The sequence below is a fragment of the Equus asinus genome, chromosome 9 (genome assembly GCF_041296235.1).
Source record: "Equus asinus isolate D_3611 breed Donkey chromosome 9, EquAss-T2T_v2, whole genome shotgun sequence".
Taxonomy (NCBI): Eukaryota; Metazoa; Chordata; class Mammalia; order Perissodactyla; family Equidae; genus Equus; species Equus asinus.
This window is the reverse complement of record NC_091798.1, coordinates 41,385,126-41,410,552: the sequence shown is the minus strand read 5'-3', so window position 1 is coordinate 41,410,552 and position 25,427 is coordinate 41,385,126. Positions and strand designations below refer to the sequence as shown.

At 37.1% G+C, this 25,427-nt stretch overlaps 1 protein-coding gene across 4 annotated transcripts in view; it reads right to left on the bottom strand.

Annotated features, from left to right (window-relative positions):
* Positions 1–7,300: 7,300 nt before the first annotated feature.
* Positions 7,301–25,427, bottom strand: part of NME5 (NME/NM23 family member 5) — a 29,413-nt gene continuing 11,286 nt past the window's right edge. For 2 of the 4 annotated variants that reach the window (XM_014853797.3, XM_070517311.1), the window contains exons 3-6: positions 24,774–24,979; positions 24,013–24,113; positions 14,580–14,698; positions 7,301–7,523 (exon numbers count right to left, since the gene is read on the bottom strand). In XM_014853797.3, the coding sequence (XP_014709283.1) occupies positions 7,425–7,523; positions 14,580–14,698; positions 24,013–24,113; positions 24,774–24,979 (525 nt within the window). In that variant the 3' untranslated portion in view covers positions 7,301–7,424. The remainder of the gene's footprint in view (positions 7,524–14,579; positions 14,699–24,012; positions 24,114–24,773; positions 24,980–25,427) is intronic. The other 2 variants (XM_014853799.3, XM_070517310.1) reach the window with 1 other exon arrangement.

Below are 25,427 nucleotides of genomic sequence, written 5' to 3'. Positions count from 1 at the left end.
AGATGCAAACAAGTTAAACTAGACTAGAACTTTGTGGTCCTGTTAGATACAGTATTTTATTTTAATTGAACTGTGGAAGTAAAGACTGAAGCTTTAAAGTCTAAAAATTTTCGTCTGGGATGTTTAGTCTGTAGCCAGTCATCTGACAGTCAGAAGTTTGGCATGACTAATTCTTCACAGTCCATTTGCTAAATGACACATTATAAAAGCAAGCACACTGAAAAGGATGTGCTTGTTTCCAAAGCTTCAACCTCATTGTAGACTGATTGTTTTATATTGGTGCTTGTCTAACCATTTTATGGTGCAAAAGGCTCTAACCACACATATATGTTAAAGACTCCTTGAAATGTTCTCACATTGGCAAGGATCAGAAACACTAGATAAAGTCCAGAGAGGTTGTCATGCTGGCCTCAACATAAAGGCCACCCAGAAGGATCAGGATTTTACTATCCTGATTAAGATAAGATTTATTAACCCCTGAAATGCTTATTCTTATAAAATAGCTTAACCTTCTCTATCCCACAGTTAGAAAACTTGTGCTGAAAAGTAAGCAGATCCTAGTAGAACGGTTGAGAATGCTAATTAAGTAAGCTCAGCAGAGCTGCTTCAAAATAAAAAAAACTGAACATGAGAGAGATGCAAACTCTGATGACAGGAAATTTAAAGATGGATCCAGAAACAGTAGCTTAGGTTGACACACTGTTGATAGTTTGTTTTTCAAGGCCTTTGTCTATTTCGTCTTATTCGTCAAATTTATTGCCATAAAGTTGTTCATAATGTTCCCTTATCGGCCTTTTAATATCTGCCAAGTCTGTAGCGACTTGACAACATTGGGCTGAATAAGCAGAATTGGTTTGAGAAAGAAAAAAAGGAGAAAAACTTTGAGGCTTCTTTGATAGACCATATGAAGCCACAACGTTTGCAAAGAGCATTCCCCCCACCTCAGCCAAGAAATGCAGGTGAGGCAAGTGGGGGGAAAAAAAGGAATTTTTTTATGGTTCTAGTGATGGGGCTGTTGGTCAGATTAGCTGTCCATTTGTCTGCAAGCTGCTTTCTCCTCCCATTCAGTGCTCCCTGCCATCACAGTGCAGCTGCTGGCCAGGAAGCCTGAGGAAGGGGCTCCCTCTGGAGCTGATGGCAGTGGCACTTTGGAAAGTGCTGGCAGGGGGTGGGCTATAAAAAACAATTTGGTCTGGGAACAAAAGGCATCAATCACAGCAGTGTCATCAACCCTTGATTTGAATGGGGGGAGAGAACTTTCTGGGTCACCTTGGAAGCAGGAAAGGAACAACCAACATCATTTTATTTAGTTCTCCTCTCTTTCCTATGGACTAAAAGGTCTGGTTTAATAGGAAAAGCTATGCATGACTGTTCCACAAAGATCTTTTCCTTTGGTGAGGTGGCAGAAAGCTATCTTATTTGCAACCTCTATCTGAAATTGCCAGAAATCACGGCACTCTATCTTTAGAAGTAAACTTCTGTGTTAAAGGCTCTCATAAACCTGGGAGTTTCTGAGATTTAATTAACTTTTGGAAAACAATTATGGATCATAAATGAAAGGTGTAAAGTTTCTATAGGGAAGGTTATTAGTGAGGGGACTAACGAAAATAAAGAACCCAAGAAAAGCCCCTGAAGTCACAGAAATAGCAAACAAAGAAGAGAAGAATTGGGCCACCTCTGATTCAAAAATCAAAGCTTTATCTAAATAGTTTCCACAAAGAGTTAACTGCATAAAAGAAGTGGCAGTATTTCTGAGCTGGGAAAGTATTTCCTCAGAAGTATCTGTGATCCTTTCAAATCAAGCTAATCTGTGGCACCTTAAACCAGGGCAGAAAAACTGTTGCCCTGGGCTCTCTGCTTCCAGCATTATTCTACTCTTCAAAACCCCCCAAACAGAAGCTGAGGTAGGGATGTCGGGGTTAGCAATGTACCATACTTCTTGGCTAAGTATAAGAAGATGCAAAGAGGCCTGGGAAGAGGGAGCCTCCAAGATGCCATCCCAGACCTAAACTTCTAAGGAGTAAAGGAAAAGCTAAACTTCTCTTTAGTTCCAAGTCATAAGAAAGCTGCATCCTTGCTTGCCTTCTTCTTTGGTCTCTTTGAGTCCTGGAGAAAGAACTAAATGAAGTGATATATCTCAAGCAATAAGAATAGCACACTATCATTCAGTGTGAGAAAAATGCATTAAATCACGCATTTAACGACCACAAATTTGCTTGCAGTATGTTGGTCCCACCTAACAGGATATGTCAGAAGGCAGTCTTCTCCCCTTTTTAGTTACCTAGAAAGTAAACAAGGAGGCAGTCTTCTCATTTTCCTATTCACCCTATGCTATACTTTCCATTTCTGGCCCATGAAATAATGATCTCAAATGTGTCCAAAATTAAAGAATCCTACAGCTAACTATATTATTTTCCCTATGTGTGTATTTTTGTCTATTTCATCTCCAAAATATATTTAAAATTGTCTGTTTTCTCTAATTTTTTTCCCTCCATTTTTATTTAGTTCTTTATTTTTTAAAGATTGGCACCTGCGCTAACATCTGTCGCCTTCTTCTTCTTCCCTTCCCCCTCCCCTCCCCCTCCTCCTCCCCTCCCCCTCCTCCCCCTCCTCCTCCTCCCCCTCCTCCTCCTCCCCCTCCTCCTCCTCCCCCTCCTCCTTCTCCTTCTCCTCCTCCTCCCCTCCCCCTCCCCCCTCCTCCTCCTCCCCCTCCTTCTCCTCCCCCTCCTCCTCCTCCTCCCCCTCCTCCTCCTCCTCCCCCTCCCCCTCCTCCTCCTCCTCCCCCTCCTCCTCCTCCTCCTCCTCCCCCTCCACCTTCTCCTCCCCCTCCCCCTCCTCCTTCTCCTCCCCCTCCCCCTCCTCCTTCTCCTCCCCCTCCCCCTCCTCCTTCTCCTCCCCCTCCCCCTCCTCCTCCTCCTCCCCCTCCCCCTCCTCCTTCTCCTCCTCCTTCCCGTCCCCTTCCCCCTCCTCCTTCTCCTCCCCCTCCCCCTCCTCCTCCTCCTTCTCCTCCCCCTCCTCCTCCTCCTTCTCCTCCTTCTCCTTCCCCTTCTCCTTCTCCTTCTTCTCTTTTTCTTCTTCTTCTCCCCAAAGCCCCCCAGCACATAGTTGTATATTCTAGTTGCAGGTCCTTTTGGTTGTGCTATGTGGGACGCCGCCTCAGTGTGGCCTGATGAGCAGTGCTCCATCTGCGCCCAGGATCTGAAGCACCGAAACCCTACGCTGTTGAAGGGGAGCTGTGAACTTAACCATTCAGCCACGGGACCAGCCCCCTTCCCTTCATTTTAAAAAGACAAATGGCAGGTCTGGAGACTGAAGCTGACTTCCAGAATGGAATTTTTCTGCCGTAAACAATGCTGTCTCTTTTTTCCACAAGAGGTGGAAATCACCTCCTGAAGGTGTCACACTGGAATCCCATTGTAAAAACTATTTGCTTTTTCCCATATGCTTTTGGCTATTGCTCAAAATATAGCGATCTACTATTTATCTTTGTTGTTAAGATTTTAGTTTGTCTTCCCAACACTGATGCAAAAGGTGTTTTGAAATACAGTAGGCACACCAGTCTCAGGAGGAATATGTCCAAAAATTCAGATAAACACCAGCACTGAGAAATTGCAAAACATCTTGGCCATAAACAGCATAAAGATCATCTGTTAATAAGGAAGTGTTGCCAACCCTTTTAATGCTGACATCCATTAAGATGTTTATCTTTTAAACCCTAAAAAAACTACAAAAGCAGTAACATGATCACTGTACAAAAACTTAAAATACAGCTAAGCAAAAACAAGAAAAATAAAACAGCATATTCCCACCATCCAGAGATTATATAATAATATTTGAGTGGGTATCCTTCTATATCTTATTCTACATATATATACACATACGTATCTTTTTATCAAAGTGAAACCACACTGTATATATTGCTTTCTAACATGCTTTTAACTTAACCATCTTTACCTTCCAACACAATATATTTTCATCTCATCTGATACTAAGTGTAGGTTCAAATCTTCCCAGTTGTCTCAAAAATGTCCTTTGCAGCTCGTCTGTCTAAACCAAGTCCAATCTAGAGACAAGTTTTGATTCTGATTATATATCTTAAGTATCTTAATCTAAAACAGTCCCTTTTCTCGTGACACCAATTTGCTGAAAAGACCTGGGTAGCTGTCCTGAAGAACATCTGATTTTCTAAATTTTTCTAGTTGCTTCTTTATGGTGTCCTTTAGATGGTCACTTGATCTCCTATGTTACTTTAAGCTGGAAGTTTGGCCTAAAAGCTTGATAATTTTAAGGTACACATTTGGCTAGAACAAATCATAGATGATTAGCATATTTCATTTGTATCAAATCAAGAGCTACATAATATCTGAATGTCTCCCTCTCAGTGATGTGAAAAATTAGCCACTAGATTATGGTGGTAACAGTCAGATTGTTTCTTTTTTTTCCCCAACTTCATTTATGAATAGTTTTAAAGTACAGAAAAGTTGAAAGAATAGTACAGTGAACACTAGGGCACCCGACACTTAGACTGAACAATTGCTAATATTTTACTAAAATTGCCTCATCTATACGTGTATAAAAATATTTCTTTCTTCATGAACCATTTGAAAATAAATTGCAAACATCAAAAATTTTAAATAATTCAGAATGCATCACCTAATAATAATGACATTCTCCTTTTATGGCCATATCATTTTGGCCCTAAAAAATTTAGCAATTATTCCCTCATGTCACCTAAAATTTAGTCTATATCTAAATTTCCTTAATTGTCCCCTGCAAAGGTCTTTTATAGATTTTTTTTTTTAAACCAGGATCCAGTCAATATCTACTCATTGCATTTGGTTAAGAAGTTTCCTTAGTCTCTTTTAATCTAGAACAGTTCCTCCTCATTTCTACTTTTTGTTTTATAATGACATTGGCTTTTAGATGAGGCCAGTTTAAGCATTTACTCTTAATAAAAGTGATTTGCAATCTGGATCTTTTCTAAGTCAAAATTTCTTTAAGAAATGAGAATTTTACAACACTTTTTTTTTTTTTTGAGGAAGATTAGCCCTGAGCTAACTGCTGCCAATCCTCCTCTTTTTGCTGAGTAAGACTGGCCCTGAGCTAACATCCGTGCCCATCTTCCTCTACTTTCTATGTGGGACGCCTACCACAGCATGGCGTGCCAAGCAGTGCCATGTCCGCACCCAGGATCCAAACCGGTGAACCGTGGGCCGCCGGGAAGCGGAACATGCGAACTTAACTGCTGCACCATCGGGCTAGCCCCACAACAATTTTTTGAAACCAGTACCTTGTCACAAAAACATAACTGGGAAACACTAACCTACAGACTATTTTGGAGAGTGACCAATCATCCCATTTTGCCCAGAACTGAGGGGGCTTCCAGGATGCAAGTGATACAACCAGGAAATTTCCAGGCAAACCAAGATGAGTTGTCACCCTACATACGGTCACCTTTGGAAGGCACTTACTAATGTTGAGGAAATAGTTATATAGTGATTATTTAAAATCATAACCTAGTTCTGATCATTTTCATTATACCAAATAAGTATTTATATACTCATACTTCTTAAACTAAACTGTGAACTGAGCATTAATTATGCATGTAGATATAAGATACATGCTTGGGAAAACGTCATAACTAAAATTCCATGTCTTACTTCTCAAACTTTAAAAAAAAATACAGCAACATAATACAGCCTTCTATTACTTAATGTTACATAATTGTTAAAATCATACCCTAAACCAACAACGACTGCAGTACATTGAGCTCCATAGAGACAGCACCAGGGCAAGCGAGAGCCAGATGGGCACTGGTTGACGTTGTGCCTTGCTGAGAGGAAATAACTAAACATGGGCAAAGCAGATCCCAAGAGACCAAGAAGCAAAATGTCATCATATGCAGTCTTTGTACAAACTTGCCGGGAGGAGCACAAGAAGCAACCAGATGCTTCAGTCACCTTCTCAGAGTTTTCCAAAAAGCGCTCAGAGAGGTGGAAGACCATATCTGCTAAAGAGAAAGGAAACTTTGAAGACAGAGCAAAGACAGACAAGGGCTGTTATAAAAAAAAAAAAATGCAGGGCCAGCCCAGTGGCATAGTGGTTTAAGTTCACATGCTCCGCTTCAGCGGCCTGGGGTTTACGGGTTTGGATCCCAGGTGCAGACCTACACATCGCTCATCAAGCCATGCTGGAGGTGGCATCCCACATTAAGAATGGAGGAGGAACATTGGCACAGATGTTAGCTCAGTGATAACCTTCCTCAAGTGAAAAGAGGAAGATTGGCAACAGATGTTAGCTCAGGGGCAATCTTCCTCACCAAAAAAGGAAGGAAGGAAGGAAGGAAAGAAGGAAGGAAGGGAGGGAGGGAGGGAGGAAGGAGGGAAGGAAGGAAGGAAGGAAGGAAGGAAGGAAGAAAGGAAGGAAGGAAGGAAGGAAGGAAGAAAACCTATATTCCTCCTAAAGGGAAACAAAAATAAGTTCAAGGATCCTAGTACACCCAAGAAGCCACCTCCAGTCTTTTTCTTGTTCTGATTATTGCCCAGAAATCAAAGAAGAACATCCCAGCCTATCCATTGGTGATACTGCCAAGAAAGTGGGAGAGATGTGGAATAACACGCTGCAACCTTGAGAAAAGAAGGCTGCTAAGCTGAAGGAAAAATACGAAAAGGATATTGCTGTATAAGCCTATGCAGCAAAAAAGGGAGTCATCGAGGCTGAAAAAAATCAAGGAACAGAAGGAAGATGAAGATGATGATGATAAACAAGTTGGTTCAAGTCTTTTTCCTTGTCTATAAAGCATTTAACCTCCTTGTACACAACTCATTCCTTTTAGAGAAAAAAGTTAAAATGGAAGACTTTGTAAGACCTGTTTTTTAAACAGTACAATGTCTTTTTTGCTATAGTTAACACACTGCTAAATGTGTCTTTAGCTAGCCCTGTCCGGTGGTATTTTCAATACCACCAACCTTGCCTGGTACGGTATGGGGGTTGTAAACTGTCACAGAGATTTAAAGCAGGTTCTTGTTGGTGCACAGCACAAGTTAGCTATACTTGGGAATGGTAGCTTTTTCATCTGCAGTTGTCTCTGATGAATCCTATTTGAATTAACTGTTGCTTTCTGAACTGAACACCACTTTGTAGTTGCAAAAAGAAAAAAAGTTGCAGTTGTTTTATTGGCATCCTATATGCTTCTAAGTAAACACAATTTTCTTTTTAGAAAAAAAAATAATCCCCTAAACCTATATTTTACCCTAGTGAATGTTATCTGCTGCACAAAACACAGTTATTCTCTTAAAACTTATTTTTAAGAAGTAATTTATTTCACGCGTAGTTACTTAAACCTTTAGGAATTATGTTTTCTTTCTTTCTTTTTTTTAAGTAGAAGCATGCCTTTTACAATACAATAGTTCGTGATTTGTTCTTTAAAGGACTTTACTTTTAAAACGTTCTTCTGCAACTGGATGGTGACAAAGTTTAGGTTTGTTGGGATTATTTTTCAGCAGCCAATCAGCCAGCCAAATCTATGAAAAAATGAAAAACATCCTCAAGTTAATAAACATTTAAATACTTTATACAACACATAGTATATCAATTTAAAACAGTTTTCAAAAATTGCTTTAAGAATAATGAGAAAATGATCATTAAAAATTGAAACACTGAGTTTTACATTATGCAAGATTGTCAAGTACAGATCCAAACTGGAAAAGAAGTAAAACTATCTCCATTCACAGAGGACATGGTCCCATATTTAGAAAACCCCAAAGAGTCCACAAGAAAGCCACTAGAACTAATAAATGAATTCAGCAAAGTTGTAGGTTAGAAAAGCAACACATAAAATTCAGTTGTGTTTCTATACATCAGCAATGAACAATCCAAAAAGGAAATTAAGAAACCATTTTTGGGGCCAGCCCAGTGGTTAAGTGCACACATTCTGCTTTGGCGGCCCAGGGTTTACCAGTTCAGATCCCGGGTGCGGACATGGCACTGCTTGGCAAGCCATGCTGTGGCAGGTGTCCCACATATAAAGTAGAGGAAGATGGGCACGGGTGTTAGCTCAGGGCCAGTCTTCCTCAGCAAAAAGAGGAGGAGTGGCAGCAGATGTTAGCTCAGGGTTAATCTTCCTCAAAAACAAAAAAAGAAAGAAATCATTTTTATTATAATAGCACTGAAAAAATATATCTAGGAATAAATTTAACCAACTTGTATCCTGAAAACTATAAAACATTGCTAAAAGAAAATAAAGGACCTAAATAAAAGGAAAAATATCCCGTGTTCACGGAAAGACTTAATACGGTTAAGATGTCAATACTACCCAAAACAATCACAGACTCAGTACAATCTCTGTCAAATTTCCAACAGTCATTTCTGCAGAAATGTAAAAGTCAATCCTCAAAATCATATGGAATATTTCAAGGGGCTCTGAAAAGCCAAAACAATCATGAAAAAAACAAAGTTGGAGGATTTTCCGACTTTTATCCTTCCTGGTTTCAAAATCTATTGCAAAGCTACAGAAATCAGGGGCCGGCCCCATAGCCGAGTGGTTAAGTTCACTCGCTCCACTTCAGCAGCCCAGGGTTTCGCTGGGTTTGGATCCTAGGCGTGGACATGGCACCGCTCATCAGGCGATGCTGAGGAGGCATCCCACATGCCACAACTAGAAGGACTCACAACTAAAAATACACAACTATGCACCAGGGGGCTTTGGGGAGAAAAAGGAAAAATAAAATCTTTAAAAAAGAAAATGCTACAGAAATCAAAACAGGGTGGCATACAGAGAGACAAAAAGACCAACAGAATAGAAGGTGAGAGTCCAGAAATAATGGCCATACACATATAACCAATTGATTTTTTTTTTTGAGGAAGATTAGCCCTGAGCTAACATCTGCTGCCAATCCTCCTCTTTTTGCTGAGGAAGACTGGCCCTGAGCTAACATCCGTGCCCATCTTCCCCTACTTTATATGTGGGATGCCTGCCACAGCATGGCTTGCCAAGCAGTGCCATGTCTGCCCCCAGGATCCGAATCGGTGAACCGCAGGCTGCCAAAGCAGAACATGTGAACTTAACTGCTGCACCACTGGGCTGGCCCCTGACCAATTGATTTTTAACAATGATACCAAGTCCATTCAATGGAGAAGGTACAGTCTCTTCAACAGATGGTACTGGGACAACTGGATTTCCACATGCAAAAGCATGAAGCTGCATGCTTACCTCACACCACATAGAAAAATTAATTCAAAATGGATCAATAACCTAAATATAAGAGCTAAAACTCTTACAATATTAAATGAAAGCATAGGAATAAATCTTCATGACCTTGAATGTGGAAATGGATTCTTAGATGACACCAAAAGCATGAGCAACAAAAGAAAAAATAGATAAATTAGATTTTGTCAAAATTTTAAAACTTTTGTGCATTAAATGACATTATCAAGAAAGCACCTAAAGGGGCTGGCCCCATGGCGGAGTGGTTAAGTTCACGCATTCTGCTTTGGCGGCCCAGTGTTTCACCAGTTCGAATCCTGGGCACGGACATGGCACCACTCATCAAGCTAGGCTGAGGCGGCATCCCACATGCCACAACTAGAAGGACCCACAACTATGTACAGGGGGACTTTGGGGAGAAAAAGGGAAAATAAAATCTTAAAAAAAAAAAACAAAGCAAAAAGATAACCTACAAAAGGGAAGAAAATACTTGCAAACCATAGATCTGATAAGAATTTAACATCTTCCACATATAAAGAACTCCTACAACTCAACAAAAAAAAACTCAGTTAAAAATGAGTAAAGAACTTGAATATGAACAGACATTTCTCCAAAGAAAATATACGAATAGCCAAACAGCACATGAAAAGATGCTCATTATTAGTTGTAAAGGAAATGCAAATCAAAACCACAACAATAGACCATTTCACATCTACTAGGATGGCTATAATAAAAACAAAAACAGAAAAGAATAAGTGCTGCTCAGGATGTGGAGAAACTGAAACTCTCAAACATTGCTAGTAGCAAAGTAAAATGGTGCAGTCGCTGTGAAAAACAGTTGGGTGGTTTCTCAAAAAGCTAAGCACAGAATTAGCATGTGACCCAGCAATTCCACTCTTATGCATATACCTCAAAGAATTGAAAACAAGTACTCAAACAGATACTTGTACACCAATGTTCACTGCAACATTATGCACAATAGCCAGAAGGTAGAAACAACCCTAGTATTCATCAATAGATGAATGGATAAGCAAAATATGATATATACACACAATGGAATAATATTCATCCATAAAGGAATGAAATTCTGATACATGCTACAACCTATATGAACTTTGAAAACATTATGCTAAGCGAAATAAGCCAAACGCAAAAGAAGATTGTCTGATTCCACTTATATTAAATATCTATAATAGGCAAATTCATGGAGACAGAAAGTAGATTAGAGGTTACTAGGGCCTGAGGGGAGGAGATAATGGGGAGTTATTGCTTAGGTTACAGAATTTCTGGTTGGGTTGATGAAAAAGTTTTGGAAATAGATAGTGATGATGGTTGCATAAAATTGTGACTATAATTAATGCCACTGAATTGTACACTTAAAAATGGTTAAAATGGCAAGTTTGATCTTATACATATTTTATCACAAAAAACTAAAAAGAAAGATTGTTAAGTATATACAGAAGCATTGAAAATAACGTTAAAAGTAATTATTTATTGTGGTATTGTTGTTAGAACGTAAAGATCCTTGTAACAGAATACATGCCAAGATATAGAATTTAATACATGATAAGTAAGGCTTCATAAATCAATGTACAAGGACAACTGGTCAGAAAAAAATCAGTTTAGATCTTCATCTTGTGTTACACACAAAAATAATTCCAGATGCACGGGAAAATTAAGTATAAAAAATTTACAAGTAAACAAAAGTGAATATTTAGCAAAACTTTCAATGGGAGAGGCCTTTCTAAACTTAGATGGTAAATGAAAACTCACAATAAGGAAAAAAATCAAGGTCTGACTTATTGAATATTATTTAAAACGCAAAATTGAAAGTTAAACAAAAAGGGAAATATTTTTGCCGTAAGTCTGATTAAAGGTTGATGTAACTAACATACAAAAAACTCTCACAAAACTCCAACAGGTAAGCGGACAAAAGACAGATAGATAATTCACAAAGGAGGAAATACAACTAAACACAAGGGAAAATGCTTAACCTCGCCAGTAAATATATACATATAAGTTAAAACAATTGAAATATCATTTCTTTTGTCTCTTTTGCCTGTTATCAGATCAGTCCCACTTCCACTTCAGTGTTTTTAACTTACATCTAATACTAATGTGGATGGGGTGAAATGGGAATTATACATTTGTGATCACAGTGTAAACTGGCATGGCCTTTCAAGAAAGCAATATGATAGTATGTACTGTGACCTGAAAATATTCACATTAGAAATAACAACACAAAAAAAGTCAAGAAAATTCTGAAAAAGAAGAGTAACTAGGAGGCTTAGAACTACCTGATTTTAAAATATAAAGCTACAATAATTAAAGCAGTGTGGTACTTGCAAATGAACAGATATATAGGTAAGTAAAACAGAAAAAAATACAGAAATAAACCTAAATGCATGCAGGAACTTAGTATATGTTAACAGTGCAATCTTAAATCTATGAGGAAAATAGAGATTGTTCAATAAATGGTTTTGGCCAATTGGGTAACCCAGTGGAAAATAAAATAAAATGTGGCTCCCTACCTCACTCTCGATAGCAAAATAAATTCCAGATGATCAAAAATATATATGTAAAAAAAGGAACATAAAAAGTACTAGAAGGAAACATGGGAGAATGTTATTTATAATCTCAGAGCAGAAAACCTTCTTTAAATACAGCCAGAAACCTAGAGCTCAATAAATTCGGCTACATTAAAATTAAAATATCTCATGAAAAAAGTCAAAAGACAAGCGATAAACTGAAAAAATCTACTAAACAACAAAAGGATATTTTCCTAAATATATAGAATTCCAACACAATAAGGAAAAGATCTAGAACCACCCTTCTCCTCCAAAAAATGGACAAAGGGCATGGGTAGGAAGTTCCCAGAAAAGGAAATGCAAACGACTTTAAGCAGCATATGTAAAAAGACACTCAGACTCACTCATAACAAAAGAAATACAAATTAAACAGATTAAAATGGTACCAGATATTATTTTTCATCTATCAGATTGGCCAAAAAACGCAAGGCTTGAAAAACATCAGGCACTCTCATTCATTTTTGATCTAAGTATAAAATGGTACAACCATTACAAAAGGTAATTTGGCAATATTTATCCAAATTAAAAATGCACATATCAAAAACATCAAAATAACATTCTTTTTGACTCAGTACTTCCATTTGTAGGCATTTATTCTATAGACAAATGGTGTGCTGACATGTGAATGAGGATATTCACTGCAGCAGTTTACAATAACAAAAGAGTAGAAAGAACCCAAACAACCATCTAAATGGGACTAATTAATAAATTGTAGAGCATCCATACAACAGAATGCCATAAGCTGTTCTTTTAAAATGTGGAGATTTTGTTGGTGGTGCTATGCAAAAATTTATAATACGTATTAAGTAAATAAGGTTAAAAGTGTCAAATAGTATATTTAGTGGCTAGCTACTAAATTTTGTATGTGTATGTGTTTTTAAGCACATAAACATATGTATGCTTATCCGTGCATAGGTTTTCTCTGAAAGGATACACTAAAGGCTGGTAACAGTGACTCCAAGGAGTACAACTGGGTGGCTGAGGAAGAGGAATAAGAAGAGTTACTTTTCACTATATATCCTTTTGTAACTTTTGAATTTTATACGATATTCAAATATTACTTATTCAAAAAAATAATTAATCAAAAAATAAAGTTCTTTAAGGGCCAAAAATTTTTAAACTTCATATATTTTGACATAATTCTACTTTGATCTCTTTCCAAATGAAACAATCCCAGTGTGTGAAAAGCTCTATACTCAAAGCTGTTTATTATCACAGTATTTATAATAGCAAACAACTCAAACAGCAAAAAAGGAATAGTAAAGGTAATAAAAGAAATAGATCATGTGCCTATTAAAATAATCTCTATAGGGCCAGCCCCAGTGGCCTAGTGGTTACGTTTGGCATGCTCCACTTTGGCAGCCCAGGTTTGGTTCCTGGGCGCAGACCTACACCACCTGTCTGTGGCCACACTGTGCCAGTAACCCACAGATAAAATAGGGGAAGACTGGCAATGGATGTTAGCTCAGGGCAAATCTTCCTCAGCCAAAAAAAGAAAAAAGCCCACCTCTTTTAAATATAGCAATGTTCATGGAATATATGTTTATATATAGTCATATAAAAAATAAAACCTCAGCAAAGAAAAAAAAAGGACTGGAAAAAAATAACAATAATAGCAGCTGATATTTAAGCACTTATGCATTACACACCTTGACTAAGAATTTTACAAGCATTTATACATTCAGTCCTAACAATATCCCTATTAGGTAGGTAGGTACCAAATATATCTGTATTTTACTGAAGAGAAAAGAGAGATTCAGAGAGAGGTTAGGAGTCTGGAGGCAGAGGTGAATCCAGGCAAGATGACATCAGAGACTATGTTTAGGAAATGGAACCAGGGGTATCTTTTTCTTCTCTTCTTTACATTTTACATTTTTACATAGTTTCAGGTTTCCTACTAAATAAACATATATTACTTTTATAATATAAAGAAATAATCTGCCTATCTTTTCTTTTTGGTAAAAGTGACAAAGTTAGTACAGGAGATTAAATTTTTTGTCTTCCAAAGGGGATTCCCTTTGGGAGTGTTTACAGAGTCTAGAAATATTATTTTGGTAGGGCTGGTATTGAAATAACCTTCCCTGATTATCTTGGAGAGTCTTCAAATGGGTGGGAGCAGCTGTAAAGAAGGACCCAGGATGACATTTGGCCCTAGACAACTATCCTAGCTCTTCCTCCCCAACCATTCTTCCACCCGCCTGAGCAACGTTGAGGCATGTAGGGATGTGAATGAATACAAGTTTTCTACTTAAAAATTTTAGATATCATGAGAAACAAACATGTTGAACAGGGGCTGGCCCGGTGGCGCAGCAGTTAAGTTCGCACACTCCACTTCTGGGTGGCCCGGGGTTCACCAGTTTGGATCCTGGGTGCAGACATGGCACTGCATGGCACGCCATGGTGTGGTAGGCGTCCCACATATAAAGTAGAGGAAGATGGACACGGATGTTAGCTCAGGGCCAGTCTTCCTCAAAAAAAAATGTTGAACAAAATTCAAGTACGTATCTAATTTTACCCTTTGATTATATAAGTTGTACACAAAAAAACAATGCTCAGCAATTGAAGGATGCAATAATTGAAAACGTATTTAGGAACAATGTTTTTTAAGAGTTAAAACACATCAAGGAAATAAGTAATCAAAAGTTATACACAAAGAAACATCTAAAATGTATATGAAATAGTTTTTAAAAACAAGTCCCAATACTTTCACTGTTTCAAAGAATACAATGTTTTAAATATAAAAACCATAGACAATATTCTTTAGTGTAAATAAAAAGATTTCTTACAAAAGGATCTGCTGGTTTTTGCTTACAAAGCTCTGTGAGTCCTTCAAGCAAGGTTGGTGTTACATATAAATTTAAATAGTCCTTAGCAGCTTGTCCAACTGGAATGGGCTCAACAATCACTGCAAATACAAATGTATTCCCATTAAAGCCAAAATAAATGATGAAATATTATATAGTCATTAAAAAATCTTCAAAGAAATTTTAATGCCATGAGAAATAAAAAGCTTTTTTTTAAAAAAAAGGAAACAGAACTAGATACATAGCATAAGTTTGTTCAAAAACACACAAGCACACACAGAGAAAAATAATAAGACTACATAAGACTGGCAAAAAACATATCAAGGTGCTAATAATGATCATGTATAAGATTCTGATTATGTTTTCAACTATATCCTTTTCTGCATTTCCACTTCCACGTTTTTTATAGTAAATAATGGACAACATTATAAAAAGAAAAATACGAATGAAAAACATGTAAAATCCAGGAGATTAATTCATTTCAAAAATTAATTTCTGCCAAGAAAATGGCAGGCACCTTGCAAAGTGTATAGATACAACAGAAAATAATATATAGTTTTTGCTCTCTTATAGACTACTGAATATACACATAAAATCTATTTCTGTCTATATAATATGTATCAATATTCTTGCTCTTATTTTTCAGGTTTTTAAATAAATTATTTCAGATAGGGAGATTTTAGTCTCTTCAGCTTTGTTTGAACACTATGTAGGTGAACCAAACTTGCAATACAACAAAGAATATATTTCTACAAGAAAGAATATATTTTATAAGTCTTGGTAGGTCTTTAGAGGTTGATGTCCATCGATATGCTACTTTTGATAAAGATGAGAAAGTGAAGCTACTGGTCTCATGTGGGCAGATCTAAATCTTCACTGGTCCAAGGGAAAGGAGGGTGGGAGGACAGATTTCTGTAGGACTAGTGTACAGGCTCAGTCTCCATGAGACAAGGACTAACAATGGGAGTCCTTTGCCACGATGCCAGGAAAAGCTGAGAGAAGGCTCACAGGTCTTGGATAAAAGGTTCCTTTCCCATTAGTCTCATAATAGCACCCTTCATTACACTGATCACTGTAACAATTTTATTTCAGTTACACAAATATTTGTCATCTGTCTCTTTTACTCTTTCAGTTCCATGAACGTTAAGACCATGTTTATCGTGTTCAATGTTCCCTGTGCCCAGGCCTTTGGTAGTATCTTAAAAATGAGAATCTGATGTTGTCCCTTCCATCCTTAAAATGCTTCAGTAGCTCCTCATTGCATTTATAGTCAAGACAGAACTTAACACCATGGCTCACAAGACTCTCTACCATGTGACCTCCATATATCTCTCCAATCTCATCTTACATTTCTCCACCCCGATCTTTCAATTTATAGAATGTGCCATCTTCTTTCCTGCTTATGACCTGAGCACATGCTGTTCCTTCTGCTAGAATGTTCTTCCCTTCACTCTGGTTAACCACTACTTATCTCTTGGATCTCAGCTAAAATGTTACTTCCTCAGTCAGGCCTTTCTTACTGTAGTCTCTCACGATACCCTCTAATTGCCTTGCATAGTACTTACCATACAATAACTATGCAATTATTACAATGATTATGCAATTATTTGGGTAATTATTGTTTAATGGCTATATTTTGAACACTAGACTATAAACTGCATGGGAACAGGAACCTCATCTATTTTTTATAATTTTATTTTTAAAAAACAGCATTATTGAGATATAATTCACATATCACAAAATTCACCCACTGAAGTATACAATTGATTTTTTATAAATTTATAGTTGTGTGATCCTCACCATACAGTTTTAGAACACTTCCATCACCCCAAAAATGTTTCCTTGTACCCGTTTGCAATTCCGTGCTTCCACTCCTATCCTCAGCCCTTGGCAACAACTGAGCTTCTTTCTGTTTCTAAAAATTTGCCTATTCTGGACATTTCACATAAATTGATCATATAATATTTGGTCTTTTGGGGCCGGCCCCGTGGCCGAGTGGTTAAGTTTGCGTGCTTTGCTGCGGCAGCCCAGGGTTTTGCGGGTTTGGATCCTGGGCGCAGACATGGCACTGCTTGTCAGGCCATGTTGAGGTGGTGTCCCACATGCCACAACTAGAAGGACCTGCAACTAAGATATACAACTATGTACGGGGGGGATTTGGGGAGATAAAACAGAAAAAAAAATTTTGGTCTTTTGTGCCTGGATTCTTTCACTTAGCACATGTTTTGAGATGCATCCATGGTGTAGCATGTATCAGTAGCTTGTTCCTTTTAATTGCTGTGTAGTATTACAACATATAGCTATATTAAGTTTTGTTTATCCTTTGATGGACAGCTGGATTGTTTCCAGTTTTTGGCTATATTAAATAATGCAGCTATGAACACTCACATGCGTCTTTATGTAGATGTATGTTTTCATTTCTCTTGGGTGGGTAGATTCCTCTAGTAGAACTGCTAGTGGAGTTACATGGTAAGTGTATGTTTAACATTTTCAGAAATTGCCAAACTGTTTTCCAAAGTGGCCGTACCATTTTACAATAATGTACGAGGATCACAGTATCTCTATATCCTTGCCATTGACTATAGCCATTCTAGTGGGTATGCAGTGGTATCTCATTGTGGTTTTAATTTGCATTTCCACAATGATTAATTATGTTGAGCTTTTTTTATGTGCATATTAGCCATTCATATATCTTCATTTGTGAAATGCCTATTCAAATCTCTTGTCTAGTTTTTAGTTGGGTTGTTTGTCTTATTATGGAGTTGTAAGAGAGTTCTTTATATGTTCTGGATACAAGTTCTTTATCTGATACATGACTTGCAAATGTTTTCTCCCAGTTTGTGGCTTTTCAAATTCTTTTTTTTTTTTTTTAAGATTTTATTTTTCCTTCTTTTCCTCCAAATCTCCCCAGTACATAGTTGTATATTTTTTTTAGTTGTGGGTCCTTCTAGTTGTGGCATATGGGACACCGCCTCAGCATGGCCTGATGAGTGGTGCCATGTCCGCACCCAGGATTAGAACCAGTGAAACCCTGGGCCGCTGAAGCAGAGCACGCAAATTTAACCACTCAGCCATGGGGCCAGCCTCTCTTTTCATATTCTTTTTTTTTTTTTATCAAGATTATGATAGATTACAACCTTGTGAGATTTCAGTTGTACATTATTGTTAGTCATGTTGTGGGTACACCACTTCACCCTTTGTGCCCTCCCCCACCCCCCCTTTGCCCTGGTAACCACCAATCAGTTCTCCTTGTCTATATGTTAACTTCCACCTATGAGTGGAGTCATATAGAGTTCGTCTTTCTCTGTCTGGCTTATTTCGCTTAACACAATTCCCTAAAGGTCCATCCATGTTGATGAGAATGGGACAATTTTGTCCTTTTTTATGGCTGAGTAGTATTCCATTGTGTATATACACCATATCTTCTTTACCCAATCATCAGTTGCTGGGCACTTGGGTTGGTTCCACGTCTTGACTATTGTAAATAATGCTGCAATGAACATAGGGGTGCATGGGACTCCTGGAATTGTGGATTTCAGGTTCTTAGGATAGATACCCAGTAGTGGGATGGCTGGGTCATAAGGTATTTCTATTTTCAACTTTTTGAGAAATCTCCATACTGTTTTCCATAGTGGCTGCACCAGTTTGCATTCCCACCAACAGTGTATGAGGGTTCCTTTTTCTCCACAACCCCTCCAACATTTGTTACTCTTGGTTTTGGATATTTTTGCCAATCTAACGGGTGTAAGGTGATATCTTAGTGTAGTTTTGATTTGCATTTCCCTGATGATTAGTGATGATGAACAACTTTTCATGTGTCTATTGGCCATCCTTATATCTTCTTTGGAGAAATGTCTGTTCATGTCCTCTGCCCATTTTTTGATCAGGTTGTTTGGGTTTTTTTTGTTGAGCTGTGTGAGTTCTTTATATATTATGGAGATTAACCCTTTGTTGGATAAGTAGCTTGTAAATATTTTTTCCCAATTAGTGGGCTGTTTTTTTGTTTCAATCCTGTTTTCCCTTGCCTTGAAGAAGCTCTTTAGTCTGATGAAGTCCCATTTGTTTATTCTTTCTATTGTTTCCCTCATCTGAGGAGTCATGGTGTCCGAAAAGATTCTTTTGAAACTGATGTCAAAGAGTGTACTGCCTATATTCTCTTCTAGAAAACTTATTGTTTCACGCCTAATCTTTAGGTCTTTGATCCATTTTGAGTTTATTTTTGTGAATGGTGAAAAAGAATGGTCAATTTTCAATCTTTTACATGTGGCTGTCCAGTTTTCCCAGCACCATTTGTTAAAGACACTTTCTTTTCTCCATTGTAGGCCCTCAGCTCCTTTGTCAAAGATTAGCTGTCCATAGATGTGTGGTTTTATTTCTGGGCTTTCACTTCTGTTCCATTGATCTGTGTGCCTGTTTTTGTACCAGTACCATGCTGTTTTGATCACTGTAGATTTGTAGTATGTTTTGAAATCAGGGATTGTGATGCCTCTGGCTTTGTTTTTCTTACTCAGGATTGCTTTAGCAATTCTCAGTCTTTTGTTGCCTCATATGAATTTTAGGATTGTTTGTTCAATTTCTGTAAAGAATGTCATTGGGATTCTGATTGGGATTGCGTTGAATCTGTAGATTGCTTTAGGTAGTATGGACATTTTAACTATGTTTATTCTTCCAATCCATGTGCATGGAATGTCTTTCCATCTCTTTATGTCGTCACCAATTTCTTTCAAGAAAGTCTTGTAGTTTTCATTGTATAGATCTTTCATTTCCTTGGTTAAATTTATCCCAAGGTATTTTATTCTTTTCGTTGCGATTGTGAACGGGATTGAGTTCTTGAGTTCTTTTTCTGTTAGTTTATTGTTAGTGTATAGAAATGCTACTGATTTATGTATGTTGATTTTATACCCTGCAACTTTGCTGTAGCTGTTGATTGTTTCTAATAGTTTTCCTATGGATTCTTTGGGGTTTTCTATATATAAGATCATGTCGTCTGCAAACAGCAAGAGTTTTACTTCTTCATTGCCTATTTGGATTCCTTTTATTTCTTTTTCCTGCCGAATTGCTCTGGCCAACACCTTCAGTACTATGTTGAATAGGAGTGGTGAAAGTGGGCACCCTTGTCTTGTTCCTGTTCTCAGAGGGATGGCTTTCAGTTTTTGTCCATTGAGTATGATGTTTGCTGTGGGTTTGTCATATATGGCCTTTATTATGTTGAGGTACTTTCCTTCTATACCCATTTTATTGAGGGTTTTTATCATAAATGGATGTTGGATCTTGTCGAATGCTTTCTCTGCATCTATTGAGATGATCATGTGGTTTTTGTTTCTCATTTTGTTAATGTAGTGTATCACGTTAATTGACTTGCGGATGTTGAACCATCCCTGTGTCCCTGGTATAAATCCCACTTGATCATGGTGTATAATCTTTTTGATGTATTGCTGTATTCAGTTTGCCAGAATTTTGTTGAGGATTTTTGCATCTATGTTCATCAGTGATATCAGCCTGTAGTTTTCCTTCTTTGCGTTGTCCTTGTCAGGTTTGGGGATCAGAGTGATGTTGGCTTCATAGAATGTGTTAGGGAGTGCTCCATCTTCCTCAATTTTCTGGAATAGTTTGAGAAGGATAGGTATTAAATCTTCTTTGAATGTTTGGTAGAATTCTCCAGAGAAGCTGTCTGGTCCTGGACTCTTATTTTTGAGGAGGTTTTTGATTACTGTTTCTATTTCTTTACATGTGATTGGTCTATTCAGATTCTCTATTTCTTCCTGATTCAGTTTGGGGAGGTTGTAGGAGTCTAGGAATTTGTCCATTTCTTCTAGGTTGTTCAATTTGTTGGCATATAGTTTTTCATAGTATTCTCTTATGATCCCTTGTATTTCTTTGGTATCTGTTGTGATTTCTCCTCTCTCATTCCTAATTTTACTTATTTGAGATTTCTCTCTTCTTTTCTTAGTGAGTCTGGCTAAGGGTTTGTCGATTTTGTTAATTTTTTCGAAGAACCAACTCTTTGTTTCATTATCCTTTCTACTGTCTTTTTTGTTTCAATATCGTTTATTTCTGCTCTAATTTTTATTATTTCCCTCCTTCTACTGACTTTGGGCTTTGTTCTTCTTTTCCTAATTCTGTTAGGTGTTGTTTGAGGTTGCTTATGTGAGATTTTTCTTGTTTAGTGAGGTGAGCCTGTATTGCAATGAATTTCCCTCTTAGGACTGCTTTGCTGCATCTTTTCATATTCTTAATGATGGCTTTTGAAGCACAAAAGCTTTTAATTTTTATGTAGTCCAATTTACCAATATCTTCTTTTATGGATCACGCTTTTGTGTCATATGTAAAAATTCTTTCTCCAACTCAAAGTCACGAAGATTTTCTTCTATGTTTTCAGCTCTTATGTTTAGGTGTATGATCCATGTTGAGTTCAATTTTATGTAAGGTATGAAACAAGGGTCTAAGTTCTTTTTTTGCATGTGGATATCCAGTTGTCCCAGCACCATTTGTTGAAAAGACCATCCTTTCCCCCATCAAATTGCCCAGGTACTTTTGTCTAAAATCCATTGACCATAAATCTAAGGATTTATTTCTACATTCTCAATTCTGTTCCATTGATCTATATGTCTATCCTTATGTTAGTACCATACTGTCTTAATTATTGTGGATTTGTAGTAAGTTTTTGAAATCAGGTTAGTGGAAGTCCTCCAACTTTATTCTTCTTTTTCAAAATTTTTTTAGCTCTTCTAGATCCTTTGCAATTCCATATAAATTTTAGAATTAGCTTGTCAATCTCTATATAAAAGCAAGTATGGACTTTGATAGGAATTGCATTTAATTTACTGATCAATTTGGAGAGAACTGCCATCTTGACAATATTGACTCTTCTGATCCATGAACATGGGGACATTTATTTATTTAGATATTCTTTTATTTTTCTCAGCAATGTTTTGTGCTTTTAAATGTATAAGAACTGAGCTTCTTTTATCAAATTTATTACTAAATATTTTATTATTTTTGGAGTTAATGTGAATGAAACTGTTTCCTTAACTTCATTTTTGGATTATTTGTTTCTGCCTCATCTATTTTTGCTGAGCATTTATTATTTGTCTCTAGAAACTAGGGTGGGATGAATTAATGAGAAAATAAAACGTGTTTTCATGTTTCTTACATAGATGAACTTTCATTATGCTTTTTAATGACATTTATAATTTATACATTGCATTGTATATTTATTTTTATAGACTTTTAAAATATGATCATCTTGAGAGCAGGGACATCTTATTATTCTTTACATGTCTGGCACATAGAAGGTAACTCAATAAATTTGTTAAATGAATGACTATAGCAAAGCTTTGAATTAGCCACCCCTATTAAAAGGGAAAGGGAAGACCACTACCTTTTTCAAAAGTTAAGAACATGTCTTTGAATATCTTTTAACTTGTTTTAATTACTCATCATATAGGGTTTTGCACATAGTTCTTGACTGACTGCTAAGCTAGAGGGAGTTCATACCAAATCTCAGAATTTACTTCAAAGAACTTCACATTCCCACAGCAAAAGATCTGCAGTGTGGTAAGTAACTAATCATTTATATTTATCCTACAACTGCTGCTTCTCAAATGTCTAATTATATCTCTTAAACTCATGTCTAGAGGATTAACCGGTAAAATCAAGGCCAATCTAAAATCACAGTTTAGGGATAGAAACCTATGAGTAAGAAGAACTTCCAAATGTATCTTCTACTTAAGAGAAAGTACGTTTTCATCCTCTTTTGGTTAAAAGCTAAAGAGGAAAAGTCTAATTCACTAGTAGGACTAAATCTAAAGTGCTACACATTAAAAAGACATCTCATGCTTGAGATGTGCTTCAAAATAATATGGAAGCAGAAGTAGGACAGGGGTTATACACGAAATAAGACTGACCACAGGGGCTGGCACTGTGGCCAAGTGATTAAGTTCACACACTCCGCTTTGGCAGCCCAGGGTTTCACTGGTTCGGATCCTGGGCACGGATCTAGCATCGCTCATCAAGCCATGCTGAGGCAGAGTCCCACAGAGAACTAAAAGGACCTACAAGTAGAATATACAACTATGTACTGAGGGGGCTTTGGGGAGAAGAAGGAAAAAAAAAAAAAAGATTGGCAACAGATAGTTCAGGTGCCAATCTTTAGGAAAAAAACAGACTGAAAACAACTGTTGATGTTGGGTGATGTGTTCATTAGGGGTTTATTATACTATTCTGCCTACTTTAGTGTATGATCTAAATTTTCCACAATAAACAGTTCCAAAGAAAAAGATACTTCAATGGAATGGATATGTGACAGAAATTAGATCAGTAAGAATAAAAGATGTAAGCAGGCAAACCCTTTTGTGTACAAATGTCTACAAAACAGTTTTTGTTCGTTTTAGAATCAGGACTTTTAAATCTCCAGGACAGTTTTCAGTTTTCTTTGAATAAATCTTCTGTAGAAAATACTGAGGAACAGGTCTAAATGAGTTAGAGAAAAATAACACGCCCCCCAAAAATTCAAAACTGCCTTGTGCTTTGCATTTTTTTTCTTTATAATGAAAATCACCAAATTTTCTTCCTACCCTAAAAATATTATTGAAAACAAACTAAAAATCTCAGTGTTGTTCCTCATTATGCCCACTTCTAAAAGGTTTACAACTTCCATAAGGGATGGAAACAAAAAAGGGCCTGAAAACTATTAATTTTATAACTGCATGAGCATTTGTTAGGCAAACAGTAAATTTTTAGAGAAAATGGTAAATCAATCATAATTTCCAAGGGAGATTCTTGTTTTCATGTGTAACAGACTTTACTGATGCATTAGGGATAACTAAAAGGAGTTATAACACAGAAGGAGAAGAGAAACCCTAAATATGTCTAGTCCAAGAGCAAAGAAAGAAAAAATATATAAACTTTTCTTGAAAGATTCCCGATAGGGCACAATTTAGTTCCAAGGGAAATGCTGAGTTTTCCATTTTTGGCTTCAAGTTTTCGTTTTTTGGTTTTTTTGCTGAGGAAGAGTTGCCCTGAGCTAACATCTGTTGCCAATCCTCCTCTTTTTCTTGCTTGAGAAAGATCTGCCCTGAGCTAACATCTGTACCAATCTTCCTCTATTTTGTATGTGGGTCACTGCCACAGCATGGGACCCCACCACAGCATGGCCAATGAGTGGTGTAGGTCCATCTCCAGGATCCAAAACTGCAAACTCAGGCTGCCAGAGCAGAGCACAGCACACTGAACTTAACCACTATGCCACAGGGCTGGTCCCAGCTTCAAGTTTTTAAGGAACTACAACTTGAAAATATGACAAAATATATTGGAGAAAAACCGTGTTATCTTCTGTCCCAGCTACATCCCCAAAATAAAACAAAAAGCAAACAATAAGGAGACGTGATTGACTAATTACTCATCTGTAGCTCACCTTCAGGAAACATGAATCGAATTTCTCTTTCTGCTGCAGCAAAATCATTACTCCCATGAAGTGCATTCCTTAGGTCATCTGTGCCATAAATTGCCCTTAGACTAAAAGCAAGTTAGAGATGATGACCATCCAATTTGACATCCTTTCCTTAGTTTTCACATGTGTATTCTACTTAGGAATTTTACAAAAGCATTGCCACTTCTCATATATACAGGTTTTAATCTATTTCAAATTTAAGCTTAAATCTATCTAGACTAGGGTCAGATATATTTAAATCTGCAGGAGAGATACACTGGGAAAATAGGAGTTCTCTGGGTAAAAGGAGGTGTAGTTTTGTGAGAAGTGAAAAAGCAATGCATATTCAAAAGTGCAAGAACTCAATGTCCTCTGGTTTCCAGACATTAATGATAATGCTGAAAATCTGGATTTCTGGTCTGTATTATCAATATTCTTCTAAAATACCATACCAATTTTCCCATGAAAAATCCTACTTCAGTGGCAGTTTAATTCAAGGTTGAGAAAAGAATAAGCCTCATCAACCATAAATCAGATATTCCATGAGGCCTTTTGTGGTATTTGGTATTAAAGATAGACTTTTAAATAGTTAAGGCATAAAATGAACCTCCCCCACACAACATACACACAAAAAGCAGCTGATTCAGGAAGTCTCAAATAAAAGGAAATTCCTATTATAATGAAATCAGATTTTTTTTTTTTTCATTTTCATAGTTGGATTTCACTTTTCCCCCTAGGAAAGTTACCTGTCTGGGTGTGTCTCCTTAGCTAGTAAGCTATTACTTGGTCCCAAAAGTTCTTTCCAGTAAGAGATGGCTTTATGTCTAGCTAATATCATAGCAACAAGTGGCCCAGAACTCATGTAAGCTGTTAAATTGGGGAAAAACATTTTCCCATACTGTTCCACGTAAAAGTTACTACAGTGCTCAGGGCTGAGATGCAGTTTTCTTCTCTATAAGAGAAACAAAGTTAACAAAAGCATTTAAAATGACAGCTCAGTAATACATCATTAAGTCATTAATAACTTGAAATTAGTAACAATCTGATTACAAGTTTGAGATATATTTTTGTATTATGAAGAAAGAGTGAGATAAGAAAGTTAAATGTAGGCTATAAATAAAATTATAAGATTATTTTCATTCTAGGCTGGGAATATGAGGTGTAGGAGGACTCTGGACTCACCCCCTCCCACAGACAAAACAAATTTACAACTACTCTTGGAACAATTACCTCTGAGAGAGAACCAGAAACTGGATAAAAAGAATGCCCACAACAAGGGACAGTGCTGACTGAGGTGGAAGAGGCAGAAATGCCTTTCTGGAGAGGAAAACAGCCACATTCTAGCCATGGCACTTTACATCCAGGAACAATCTTAAGATATGAAGCTTCCTGTGGAAGAG